The following is a 15,180-nucleotide window of genomic DNA, read 5'->3' on the forward strand; positions in this document are numbered from 1 at the left end:
CCTTTTTTTAGTTCCCCAATATTTTTCAACCTAGTTTAGAAAAAAATCGGTCATAGAGGAGTTAATGCAGTTACTAAAAAGCCCCAAATTAATTTTATTCCCTCTCTTTCTGTTTTTAGTCTTCCTCTTTTTTGATATCTTCCCCCAACCTATAAATTCCTTCTGTCTCAAAATCAAAAAATCTGTCTTGGTTCTAAGTCTCCTCAGTCTATGCTCCCTTTTTCTTTCTCAGTGAACATCCCCCAGTCATTTTTTTCTATTTCTTTGCTTCCCATTAACTCTTCAAACTACTATAATCATAATTCTATTCACCTGATACCAAAGAAACTGAGCGCACTTCTTATACGGCATTTCTGTATTTAACATTGTTGGCTATTCTCTTGTTAAATTACTCTTGGGTTCCATGATTCCTCACTTTTTCAGTATTCCAAATACTCCTTCTCTGCCACATACACCAGTGTGGCAGGCTCCATTAAACATTCAAACTCAAAAGATGACCACACTTGGCATCAAATTCAGTTAGAAGGATATAGAACAGCAAATAATATCTGCCAGCAAATCAGCATGGTAGACTTAAAGATGGTCCCCAAAGACATCTATGTCCTAATTTCCAAAACCTGTGACTACGTTACTTTTAAAGGTTAAAAGGAACTTTGCAGATGTGACTAAATTAAAAATCTTGAGATGGGGAAATTGTCCTGGATTATCTGGGTAGGCCCAATGTAAACACAAGGGTCCTTATAAGAGGAAGGCAAGAGGGTCAGAGTCAGAGAAGGCAATGTGACAGCAGAAACAGAGAGGAAAAAAGACATGTGACAAACAGAAGAGTCATTGAAGATGCTATGCTGCTGGCTTTCAAAATGAAAAACAGAATGTGAGCCAAGGAAAGCAGACAGCCTCTAGAAGCTGGAAAAGGCAAGAAAATGGATTGTCCCCTAGAGCCTTCAGAGCAATGCAGACCCAATGACCATTTTGGATTTATGATCTCCAGAACTAATCGGTATTATTTTAAGCCACTAAATTTGTAGCAATTTGTTACAGCAGCAATAAGAAACTAATACAGGCAGCATTAGGCATTCATAAGAGTACCCTCACAACAATCTATACAGCAATATACACAGCTGTCCAGACCTTTCCCTCTCAAGTCTAACAGACTGTAGCTGATAGTGTAGCATAAGTGTATGTATGTGTGTCTGTGATTCTCTCAAGCTGTTCTCTTTGATCCTTTGGGTGACAACTCAGGTATGTGAGAATGAGACTTCTATTCATTTTTGGCTTAGAAGCTTCATGCCCCACTGGAGTCCAATATCTTATGCAATAACTCCACAGACATAGTTTTCAGGATCCCTAAAAGGAACAAGCCCAGTTACAAGAATCACCACACTCAGAGAAGCCCAAAGGAAGGTTTTCTCCTCAAGTATTTATGGTTTATTTATCCCTGTCCATTGCAGTTATCTCATCAATAAGGGAACATTTTTACGATAAGCAATGTTGCCTATCTTTATCAGATATCCAAGGGAACAGAGTTACGGAGTGAAAAAAAATTAAATTTTTTTGTAAAAAGAATAGGCTTCCTTAATCCTTTATCAAAACACAATACTTACTCTAGTCAGGCTTTCTTAATTGCAAGGAATCACTAAGGGTAGTTTAAATAAGGAGGATGAGTATTAGAATAGCACACAATTTTTCGGACATTCAAGAATATGGCCTTACAGAGACTAGAACTCAAAAGCAGTTTTAGATAAATCAATAATAAAAATCTGTAGGATGTTATGGATTGCAGTGTTTTGTCACTAATATGATTCATCTATTTTTGCAAGCATATGCTTCTTTCTCCTTTTCCTACTAACAGGCACATTACTCCTGTCTAGGCTATACACAGGCAACTCATGACTAAAAATAGCTCAACTTACAAACCTCTACCTTTTTATGACCTTTCTTCTAGTAATTAAAACTGTCACAGTAATAATAAAACTAAGATTTAAAATCACTAAATAATGACAAGTCACTTGATGCCGGACCAATGCAATAAAAGTAATGAGAAAACATGACAGGCTAATTTGAGACTGTGAATGATGCAAAGGAAAATGGAGCTGGGAATTACTCCCAACCAGACTGATTAACCAACAAGATTTACCCCATGTAAGTACTGTTTCCCCATCTTATAGACAAAGACACTAAAGATAAGAGAGATTCAAAAATATGTCCCAGATTTTAAAAAAAAAAAAAAACTAGCAGTGACATTCTCAGGACATTTCTAGGTTTACCAAAGGCCTGATGATGCAGTAGGAAGTAAAATATGTAAGGACATGGTGAAAAACTAGGGAAGTGGAGGGAGTTGTAGCCACTTACTCATATCCTGATCTCACATATCTTTTACTTTGCTTCTTTGTTGATTTGGTAGCAATATAAAGCAAAAGCAACATAAGTCAAGTCATCATTCCTGCCCATTTCTGAAGTTAGCCTAGACTTTACGGTCTGGTCAAACTCAATAACAGAATCAGGATTTAAACTAATGTTTGACTCTAGAGTTTGTACTTTTTTAAGTCACTATGCTGTGCATTGTATCTGCAGAATTTATTAACCTTGTAACTGAAAGTTTGTACCTTTTGACCACCTTCACCCATTTCACCCATCCCCACCTACAGCAACCACCAACCTGTTTTCTGTATCTATGAATTTAGTTTTTTTTAGGTTCCATATACAAGTGAAATCATATAGCAGTTGTCTCTCTCTGACTAATTTCACTTAGCATAATGCCCTCAATGTCCATCCATGTCGTCACGAATGGCTGGATTCCTTCCTTTTATGGTTGAAAAATATTCCATTACTTTTTTTTCACATTTTCTTTAGCCATTCATCTGTCCATAGACACTTCAGTTGTTTCCATGTCTTAGTTACTGTAAATAATATTGAGATTAACATGAGGGTGCATATAATTTTTTGAGTTAGTGTTTTCAGTTCCTTCATATAAATATCCAGAAGTAAAAACTGCTAGAATATATAGTTGTTTTATTTTTAATTTTTTGAGGAACCTCCATACTGCTTTCCACAGTGGCTGCACCAATTTCCATTTCCACCAAGAGTGCACAAGAGTTTGCTTTTCTCCAAATCCTAGCCAACATTTGCTATCTTGTCTTTTTGATAATAGCCATTCTAACAAGTGGGAAGTGATATCTCACTGTGGTTTTGATTTACATGTCCCAGATGATTAGTGATTTTGATAGGGATTGCATTGAATCTATAGGTTGCTTTGAGTAGTAACTTTTCGAATCCATGAACATGGAATATCTTTACATTTGTGTCTTCTCTTTTTTTCATTAACGTCTTATAGTTTTCAGTACACAAGTCTTTCACCTCCTTGGTTAAATTTAGTCCTGGGTATTTTATTGTGTTTGATGACAGTTAATGGGATTGTTTTCCTAACTTCTCTTTCTGATAGTTTGTTATTAGTGTAAAGAAATGCAATAATATATTTTTGTATATTGATTTTGTATCCTGCATCTTTACTAAATTTGTTTACTAGTTTGGGTAGAGTCCTTAGGGTTTTCTATATATAATATCATCACATCTTCAAATCGAGACAGTTTTACTAAGAGCTTGTACTCAAACACTATGCCGACTTACCTTCCATCTAAATTGTGATTTCCTTACATTTACACAACCCTTTGAAGCACCTGAATTTAAATGGGTTTATAATTAACTTTAAAATAATCATATGACAAGGCTATTTAACAAGGCCATCACATACTCAGGAAACCAAGTCATGCACATTCTGACATAAATACTAGATATAAGATGCCAATAGGTTCATTTTTTTGGAGGTGCCAAAGTGAAAATAAAAATAATTTTCTGAGTTATCTTCAAACTGAAAAAGATGGACAACTTTAAAGTTTATTATAGGAGAACTCTGAAGATAGGCTACTATAATTCTGGTAAAATTGTTAGATTATTGTTTACCATAGTATATCAAGCATATTATCATGCAAACATCAACTTCATAAGGTATATCAACATTTACTTTATTTTTAATTGCTTTCACTTGGACTTCTTTAATAATTCACTTATTTATACTAATAAATTGGGCAACATAGTATAATATAATCGTCATACCAGGGCTCTAGCCTTAGGTCCCCCACCACACAGCTGCTACTCTTAAATATCACTTTACCTCTCAGGAACACATTTTTCTCATGTGTAAAATAAAGGATTTCTCTGCACCACTAATTCTGAGGCCTTTAAAGACAATTTTTATCTCAAATTTTTAAAATATGAACTTTTATCTCAAATTTTTAAAATATGAAGATTTTAAAAAATATTTTATGGTACAAGTGTTTGAAGAGAAGAAAGCTATCATTGTTTGTAGATTTTCTGGCCGCCAAAAAGAGAATTTTGGCGGCCAGAAAATAGTCGAATTATTAAAATTAGACGAATTATTAAAATTAATGAGAGTTCTGCAAGTTGCTAGAATAATATACAAAACTGCATATACAACAGAAGAAAATATATATTTTAAAAAGTATCTTTTACAATATCAACAAAAAATATGACTAAAAATTCTACCAAAAATGTTTATAGAGAAAAATTAAAAAATATAAAACTTAGCTGAAAGCTGTTAAACATAATTAAATAGAGATATGTATTATTCATAAATTGAAAGACTGACTACCATAAAGAAGCCCATTCTAAGTTAATTTAAAACTTACTGTGATGCGAATCAAAATCCCAACAAGGCTTTAGGAACTTGACAAGCTGACTGTAAACTTAATACGGAAAAACGAGAACCAAGAAGAGCCAAGACAATTGTGGGTCCCAGGCCTGGCTGGTCCCAAGTCTGACTGTGACCCAGGCTCACGGCTAGGAATAGGATCACAGATTTAGAATATTATATTAGTGTAGTAGGGTGCCTGCGCCTAAATTATATAAACATAATTCAGCTTATTGTATCACGCATGTGTGGCTGAATGCCACTATTGTACTCTATGTGTTGAGCCCATGCAGTCCTCTGGGGAACCAAGGGGAGCAGAAGCAGAAGAACTGCACCTCCCGCAATAGAAGCGTGCTGCTCCCCACAATAAAGTTGGTGCTTGCTGTTTCATTCTCATTAGGACCCCTTGTGCATTCTTCCAACTGGACATCTCACCACCGAAACCTTCCCTTCTCAATAAGCTCAGCGCTGACGATTATAAAGAAAACAAGTCACCAGATATGAGGACAGAGTCAGTAATGAAGACACTGTGGTATTGATGAAGAAATAAGCCTCTGGCTTTTTCAACACCCCAAAACCTTCCTGCCTATTTATAAATCTGTAAAGAAATTTCTCCTTTGCTCTTTAAAACCCTTCACCATCTTCTTAGTATTGCAAATGGGTTCTATTTGTTATCTAAACATTAGAGCATAATAACAGTGGCCAAAATGCTCCTTTTACCTTGTCATCATTCTCCCCCTTAGAGCATATTTCAACTTCTTAACAATTCTAAATATTTCCCTATTCAAGATATTACACACTGAATTTATAATATTAAATGATTAGGAACATCATGTGGAGTGGCAGACAGATCAGCTGCCGATGTGAGAATAAAATGACAGATTGTTCAGAATACCTAACGTATCCACAGTCAAACATTATTATTTACATTTTTATGAAATATATGAGAAAAAAACTATTGAGAAGTGACACAAAAATCAGAACATTCAACAGCATGAGTTAATACTGACAATAACTGCAATAATATATTGCAAATTATTTACAAAGCACATTAACTAGTTCCAGTCCTTTTGTTCGTAAAAAATAAGGTAAAAAACACAAAATAAAAATAGTAATAAAGTAAAAATTTTAATATGTATTTATTTAGAAAATGTTACAAATTAAGAGTAATGGTCTAAAAAAATCACTCAGTGACCTCCTCATACAGAGTAGTCTTCAAAGTTCTACATAGTGATACAAAGGAAAGAAAGATCATAGGTAGAAAAGGAGAGCACAGAGCATATTCCAAGTGTTCTAGATGAAATAAATGGTAATATATATATAATATATATATATATATATGTAAGTGGGAGAGACTAAATGTTGTGTAGATGTCATAACAAAAAAAAAGAACATAGTAAGCCAAAATTAACAAAGCAATAGTTAAAAGACCTAAGGCTGGTTGAAGATTTTGGATTTTTTCGAGAGGCAACAGAGTCACTGCAGGTTTTTGATCGTGGGAGTGACAAAATGAAAGTGTCTGAGAAAGATATTTCTAACAGCTGTGTGTAGGATGAGTTGGAGGGGGAAAGAGACTAGAGATGGAATAAACAGCTACAAAGCTGCTGAGTACAGAAGCATATATTACAGTTACAAACATTATAAAGTACAGAAGCATAAGTACATGAAACATGAAATAATGAAGACTTAGACAACAGTAAAAATTATGGAAAAAATAAGAAAATGGTATCATTGAGAGGCATTCCTTATATTTGTTAAATTAATATTAACTATTTTCATAACAACCCAACACTACATTCAACATGTAGATATACATTTTTGAATTTAATAAGGTATTAAATGATCCACACGCAAAATATACCAATGTCTGTACGACTGCCATTAGAATAAAATGAGATATTATTAAAGGAATTCTCTAATTATAAATACTATATAAACATTAACTTCTAATTTCTTAGGGAGGAGATAGCTATGACATAATAGAAATGCTCCAGCCATAAAATCAAAAGATGTGAATTCAAATTCTGGTTCTATTATTTAATGGTACTTTTAATGGATCTTAAGTAAGTCATTTAACCATTCTGAGTAACCATTTTTAATATATAAAATGGGAAAAATACAATCTCTCATAAAGACCTCAAAGAATAAATGAAATAATTCATTATAAAATCCCTAACATAATACCTGAATTATGGTGGATAGTGAACATTTGTTAAGGGCAAGTAAAGGAGGCCAGAAATAAGGGTCCATTTTGGCTGACCTCTCAGAAAAAAAGCCACAAGCATTTTCAAAGAACCATAATAACCATTCCATTCTCTGTATTATTGTAAAAGAAAGTATACGGGAAAATTCGTCAAATATTTTATTTATGCTCCACATTAGAAAATGTCCTCTTACGTATAAGATCTAATCCACATCACCATAAAAAACAATTCAAAAGCTATATTACCAATGTAATTTTAAAAACCATAATAAAAGGCAATTAGTAATTTTTTTCTTTTTTAATTTACAGAAAAAATACCAGAATTCAAACTTTGAATTCTAATATTTATTACTTGAGAAAAGTTAAAAGGGACAAAAGAATCAAAAAAAGTTCATCCTGAGGAAACTTAAATAATAGGAAGGTAGGGAATAAGTAAAGTTGAAGTTAACTTATCTCATGCAAGACTCTCATGGACTTTTTCTATCTGATATAAAGAAATGAATTTAGAGCTCCCTGGTAATATTACCCCACCCATGGGTCCCTAAAGTAGGAATCAGGGAATAGTTTATAAAATCAATTATAAAGCACTTTTAGCTCAGTGCAGTTTGAGAAAGATTTTAAAAGAATATAAATTAGCAGTATTCATAAATATTTCTTTTCTAGCCTAGACCAACGAGGTTCCACTTACCTAGGGGTCTTTAGTATACTATTCATTCATTTATTCATTCATTCATTCAGCTCTGCACAATATACCAAAGAATGCACTGTGAAGAATACAAACATAGTACAAAAAGGTGCCATGACAGAAGTATAAATAAAATATTATTTATGCAGGAAGGACCAAGAAAGCTTTAAGGAATACATGGATTGAATTTAGGTATAGGAAAACTAGAAAGCAGGGAGGAAGGAAAGAACTCTAGGTAGAAGGATCAGTGTAAGCAATGACAGAGGCCAATACAGGGACTTACAAGAAGGAATTGACTGGATTGAAATTTATTGATCAGAAATTAAATGATCAAAATAACCCATCTGGAATCAGACTGTTAAAGCCTTGAGAACCAGCATAAGGGATTTGAACTTTATTCTGCATACACTACAGTTTATGAATAAGGGGAGATAAAGAATGAAAGGTTTAAATTAGGAATATTAATCTCATGTAATAATTAAAATATAGAGTAAGAAAAAACAGAGTTAAGAAAACTGCCGGGTTTAATTATAGAAACAGTTTATCAGACAGAAATAATTACAAAAACTCACCATCAACCCAAATTGTAGTAGAGGTAAGGCATATTTAAAAAAAAGAGACAGAGACAGACAGACAGATCTCACCCACCCTAATGCTCAACATATATTTTCCAAAGTAAACATGAGATGAGAACTATGATTCTACATTCCCTCAGTCTCAATTCCCATATACCTCTCACAGCATGGGCATCACAATTCTAGTATTAAAGATATATTTTCATATAACATGTCCCCTAATCCTAAGTAAACCACTTCATCAGTGCTCCATCAAAGAAAATAATAATCTGCTCTAACACTGGAAGAAAAAATGACTGTTAGACTTGATGAAAGACAATACTATATTGTACTTTATGTGCTATTTTAGAAACTCTTGAAAATAATTTTAGCCCAATTTTTGCCTCACATACTAACTTCAGAATGTAACCCCTGCTAATGCCTTTTCTCTTTCTCATCTTAGGCATATCAAGCATATTGGAGATAGCGAAACAGTGGTTTAGTCCAAAACAATTATTTGAGAGCAGAAAATTTCCTAAAAATAGAGAAATGTATCAGGAAGCTAAAACCAAGCAAACAAAAACAAAATCTCTGAGGTTGGGTAAGGTTACAAAGTACAAGACGCCTGTCCTCCATGGAACTCAGGTATGAAAATGATAATAATCAGGCTGGAGAGCAATTACGAAGGTCTTATGAGCATATTTTTTTCCCCAGCAACCATTAAAATCCATTTTCCCTATTTATTAAAATATCTTTTATATCAGATTAACATTTGCTAAAAACTAGACTAACACATTTTTCTGCAATATAAATGTTTTCACTTTTATAGTACAAACTTGTGGTTTTTTGCCTAATAAAGTATTTCCAATTCACATGTCTGTCCAATACCTACTGAGCACCTACTATGTGCCAGGTACTGTGCTAGATGTTGGAAGTACAGAATTAAAATGTAATTCTGGTTCTCTTTAAGGAGTTTATAATCTAATAAGGAAGACACACTAAATTAGTATAATCACATTGTAATCAAAGTATATACAGGATACCATAAAAGCAAAAAAGGGGGTCAGGAAATGCTTTCTTGAAGATGTATTAAGATGAATTTGAAAGGTTAGGTGAAAGTTAAAGCTGTACTTCCTAAATTTGATTGTGCATCAGAACCACATATAGAGCTAATGAATGGGGCTCACTTCAGATTTAGTAAATTAGAATCTCCAGAGGTGAAGCTGGGAAATCAGTATTTTCAACATGTACAAGTGATTCAGAATCACAGCCAGGTTTAGGTAGCACTGAGCTAGAAGTATAGGCAACCATTCCAGGCAGAGAGAATAACTTAGTGTGGTTGGAGTGTGTAAAATACAGACAGAAGATCAGAAAAAAATGAGAACAAGAGCAGTAATGTAACTAATGTGACATTTCAAAAGGGATCTATGGAATTGACGTGAACTTCCAAAAAGACAATCACGTGTGACATATAGTTTAGTAAATGATTTGTGACATGAACTAATAATTTCTTATTGAAACATTTAGGAAAATTACATTCAAGATAAAAGTAAGATGCTCCTTTAAAAAAGGAAACAATTTTTTTTAAAACCAGAGCTCTACCCATATTTGTTATTAAATGTAGTGACCAATCATTTTTCTCAGGATACATATCTGGAATATGACAGAAGTTATGATAATGCTATCTTAGCTTAAAAATGTTCCATAATGTATAAAATAAATTCAAACTATATTTTGAAATTCAAGCTTTAAAACTGAAAACTAATCTTAATTTTAAGTTTCAAAATTGTTATTTCATAATAATTTTTTACTTTCTGAATAAAAACTAATACTTATATTTTTATACTTAATTCTAAGTAGGAATAAAGTGGGACAAGTCACCAACAAGAGGAATATTAACCATATTAAGCTAAAAAAAACAGAATCTTTTCTTTGATTTTGTTTATGAAATAACAAATGATTTAAATCATCAACTGTTTAAATCCCCAATTAATTCCCCAACAAAGACTTTATAAACAGATGTACTCTAGAAATCATTTAAAACAAGAATAAGCTTTTAAAGAACATTCTTCAGAAACCTACGGACAAATCTACTAATTATAATATATAAAATACATCCAATAGTTATAGTCTAGTTCTAAAAAGTCCATCTAAATCTTACTTAAACTATTTAAACATTTCCTAATAACTTAAAGATCAAAGTAGCTCTCTGGAGGAAAACATAGAGTATAGAATCAATGACAGTTAAAAACCAAAGGATTAACCATATAGACCTATTTGAGGAGAACCAACTGATAAATTATAATAATTGGCTAATCAAAAGAATAATATCTGTATCGTTGATATAACAAACCATCCTTTCTTAGACTTAATTTAATATATTTTTTAAAAATGGTAGTATTATTGAGTTGCCTTAATTTCTATTTGAAATACAGGAATTATAGTTCTTGTCAGTTCTCAGGCTAAAATGATCATTTTACACAGAATATAAGTTTGTTTCCTAAATCATTCACTGCTGCCTTTCTGCTCCTGCAGCACTTTATACATATCTCTATTTACTGTTTATTGCAAGTACCCGAATCCTGCAAAGAAGGTATTATTATCACAATGTAATAGCTAAGAAAACAGGCTAAGTATGACCAAGTACCTTAACCAAAATCACCACTAAATCCGGATTTCAAACTCAGATCTGTTTGACTGCAAAGCTCTCTCTACACTATCTCAAAGGTAGAGAGGAACATAGGACTAAATACATCTAACCTAAACACTAAATTGACTGCAGTTTCTTCTATAACTGCTTTGGTAGTATAAAAATAGATCTATGGTATCTGGCAAACCAAAGGACATGTATCTGGGGGTGAAGGTGTGGAGGTTCTGCTTAGTACCTGAATTCCCTCAAGTAATGAGGAAATAACTCGCTTTGAGTCTTCATAGAAAGCTGGGCCCACTTCCCTATTTGGAAGCTAGCAATGCCATATAGTTCTTCTTCCTGTCACTACCCCAACCTCCCCCCACCACAGCAGGGCACTTAATCTATGCTCTGCCAATATGACAACCCATCAAGGGCTCTAAATTAAGAACTAGAGACAATAAGAAGCTGGGCCAGCAAAGATTGGATTTGGGCAGCAGGCAGCAGTACCAACATTAAGTTTCCAAAGACAACTCATGGATGTGGACAATAAACTTAATGGTTACCAGAGAGTAGGGGGAGGGAGGGAGGTAGATAGGATAAAAGGGTCAAATATGTGGTGACAGAAAGAAGTCTAACTGTGGGCGGTGAACACAAAATGCAATATATATATATATATACAAATATATATATATATTTATCTTACTGTTATATTGTACACCTGAAACTTACTGAATTTCGTTAACCAATGTCACCATAATAAAAATAAATTAAAAAAGAAAAATTCCAAAGGCAACAGTAGCAGCTATGCAATACCCGACAGCTATGCAACACCTGACAGCTATGCAGTACCTGACAGTCTAGCCTTCAGCAATTCACAACTGCTTTATTGTCACTGGACTGGTTTTATGCCATGATTTTTACATATGTCTTCCCTGCTACGTAGTCTTCCTTGCTCCTGACTACTTAAAGCTACAGACTTCCCATCAATTTGGTATACTAATCAATATGCTTTCCATAAATTCTTTTTCTATTTGAATCAGTCAGAATTGTCTTCTGTTGTCTGCCATTAAAAACACAGACTGAGGCATTTAATGATTAAATAATTGATACGAAAAAATTATACTTATCAAATCTTTTTACCTTAGTGTTGATTAATGTTTTATAAAATTTGCCACTATGGCCTTAAATAACAGCTGCTTTATACACAATGGTATGTTTTAACAACAATAAAAAAAAATTTCAAATCAGGTTTCCTTATCTTTTTCAAAAGCAACACAAACAAACAAATATAATAACAATCATTTAAGGGTGACTTTTGAGATTCAGAGTTAAGCTTTATTAAGAATTCTTACCTGTCAGGAATACCTAGCCTCTTCACACTTCTATAAACAGAAAGAGTATTTGCAACATGTCGATAATTAAACCAGAATCGGGATGTACACACCTGAAGTATTAAAACAAATATATTACTTTTATGAATCAAGATAAGCCACAAAGTTACAGAATTATTTCTTTTTAGATGCCCAAAGAAAGAGTTTACCATAATTCAGGCTTAGAAACAGTAAAGAACATAAAGAATTGTCCATAAAACCAATCTCTCTAGAGGAAGTCTTTCATAACTAGTATTAAATAAAAAGACCATTCAGCTTAAGAGAAAACAAACCTTTGAGGAATTCAATCAAATACTGAATCAATTTATTTACTTTCAATTTATGTGTTTCTATAATGTTCCTGTTTTCTAAAAGATTAAATTCTTTAAAATCAAAGACAATGCCCATAATCTCTTCACAGAAAAGAAAATTAGCTACCTTGGGTTATATAATATTCCTTTCACTCTGGATTGCTTACTAATTTCAGTTGTGAAAAATGTAAAATAAAGACTAAAACATAACATACAAAACAGTTTTATATGTACATAAGAGATGCATTATAAAGAAGCTGTTGAACTGAGTAGAAAACTAAAAACATTTCAAACTAGTTTTACACTTAACAAAAAGAAACTTCACCATAATGTTCTGCAATTATTTTTCTATATTTGACATAGAGAATAAAAGTTCTAAAATGACACAAAATGGAATTTAAAAAAACATTCCTAAAAATGATATCAAAGGTACTTGGAAAATCTAACACCAGGCCTCAAAAGTCAGCCCTCTTAACTATTTACCCACCAAGTACCCTCCTATCCCCTATCACTTACCTCTGTGAATAGTAAGTATAATGACAGTATTGAGAATAACATAAATGTTCTTGCCCCTACAAATAGAAAGGAACTACAAGATTTTTAATTAAAATGACTTTTCAACCTGGACTCCAAAAGGAAAAGACTAAAATTTCTGACTACATAAAATGTAAACTCCTTATGTGAAAAATACCACAAAATCCTAACCAAAATGAAAAACTTAAAATAACTATAAGGAAAAGATGAACTCAATTTTTAAAAATGAGCAAAGGATGAGAGCAAGCATTTCATAACAAGAGTATTAAAAATGGGCAATAAAACTCTTAAAGATGTTCAACTTCTGTCATAATTTAAAAACAAAATCAAATTGATAAGTATCCAAAAGTCTGACAATTCATAGTATTGGCAAGAATGTAGAGGAATGAATACCCATATCCTTCTGATGGGAATGTAAACTAATATAAACCTTCTAAGAGGGTAATATGCAACTTACATCAAGTTTGAAAACGTCCTTATCTTTTGATTTAGCTCATCTAAGTATGCAAAAATATGTATTCAAGGATTTTCACTATAACATGGCCTGTATTAGCAAAAATTAAAACCAAAGCTAGAAACAAAATCGCTATCCATCAGCAAAGAATCTACAGGTTCCCTAACTTGAGCAGAAATTTATAAACTTGAGCAGTATAATTAAACTTGAGCAGTATAACTGATATCTGAATTAGTCATAATAAAAACCAGTATATTCAGTGCATTTTACTATACACAAAAGGCTTTTGTCATCTATTATAATACTTAATTAGCATAAACCTAAGAAACTGCCCTCATTTTCACCAGCAATTTACAAAACAAAACTAAGGTGGAAAAAAAGAGACAAGGAAATACCAATTTAAATGATCACATATTCACTGAATGGAATACAAAAAAATAAAAGCAAGTTGTAAATGAACATGTGGTATGATCCATTCCTCTTTTTAAAAGAAGGCAGGAATAGAAGGAATAGACACAAATGTGATTATACACATTGGAAATTTCTAAAAGGATACAAAGAAACTGGTAATAGTGATTATAGAGAATAAAAATGGGGGTCAAAGAGGAGTACAATAACTTTTCATTTTCCACTCTTCCACACTGTACTTTTTTAAATCATGAGTATGAATTATCTTTATAACTTTTTTTAAATTAAACAGAGGCAAAAATGTTTTATTACAAGTCGATCCTTAGACTAAAATAGAATCCAATTTTCCTTCTATCTCCCTCTGGTGGCAAAAGCTTTCTCAGTCATATTACAAGAGCAAAGGGATATTTCATTTATCTCCGGTCATCTAGTCAAGACTAAAAACAAATTACAAACTGGGAAAAAGATATATATTGTTTTAAAATGTGAATTACATAACATTGAAAGAAATGCATGTTTAGTACTTCCAACTTGGCCCTGGTCAAATGTCATAATTATCCATTTAAGAAATTACTATTTATTGAAGTCTCACTATATACTAAGTCCGAGTTAATGTATAAAATATTGTACAAAATATGAAAACTACAGTTATTGTGAAATGCTCAGCAATAATTCTTTTTCACCTCTATATCTCATATGAAACCCACGTTACTGATGTTGGAGAGAGACTTGCTTAGAGGTTTCCTAGAAAAAGGCAGGCTTTAATGTGTATATAGTACAAGCTAACAAGCTCTTATTCTAAAGGATGAGTCCTTTGGCAGTTAGTTGTCTGCACACAGGCAATTACTGTTTTAAGAATTCCCATAGGGACACTAATCATGGAAGAGCCCTTAGTTTCTTGTAGTGCAAGTTATCCTCTCAAATGGGTAAATCATAGCCTGCCTCCTGATAGTTTTCCCCACTCTTAAGTGGTCTTTGAACCTGTCTCATCTTGGGCAGCTTTTGTTCAATTCTTTCATAAGATATCTTGTGAGGGGTAGCATATAGAAAGTGTTTTTTCCTGGAGAACAAGAAAATGAGCTGTAAACCCATGTTATACTGTTCTATTTAATCACAATAAAATTATATTGAATACAAATACATGTAGTAGCTATCATTACTCTATATTTACTTCTAGCAACCCATAGATAACTATATACTTTTATGAAACTATTCTCAATAAACTTACAAGGCCTCAAACATTCAATCTTAGTAAAGTTAATTATAGTTGTACATGTCTATTCTACACTTTTAGTTGAATTCCTCTACCCACTTCCTGTTC

The 15,180-nt window shown here is 32.7% G+C and overlaps 1 protein-coding gene across 1 annotated transcript in view; it reads right to left on the reverse strand.

The window, feature by feature from the left end:
- Nucleotides 1-15,180, reverse strand: part of PIGK (phosphatidylinositol glycan anchor biosynthesis class K) — a 97,781-nt gene that overhangs the window by 77,717 nt on the left and 4,884 nt on the right. Inside the window, exon 3 of the mRNA XM_006919338.3 lies at nucleotides 12,135-12,226. Within this exon, the coding sequence (XP_006919400.1) occupies nucleotides 12,135-12,226 (92 nt within the window). The remainder of the gene's footprint in view (nucleotides 1-12,134; nucleotides 12,227-15,180) is intronic.

This window comes from Pteropus alecto, unplaced genomic scaffold (assembly GCF_000325575.1).
Source record: "Pteropus alecto unplaced genomic scaffold, ASM32557v1 scaffold25, whole genome shotgun sequence".
NCBI classification, from domain to species: domain Eukaryota; kingdom Metazoa; phylum Chordata; class Mammalia; order Chiroptera; family Pteropodidae; genus Pteropus; species Pteropus alecto.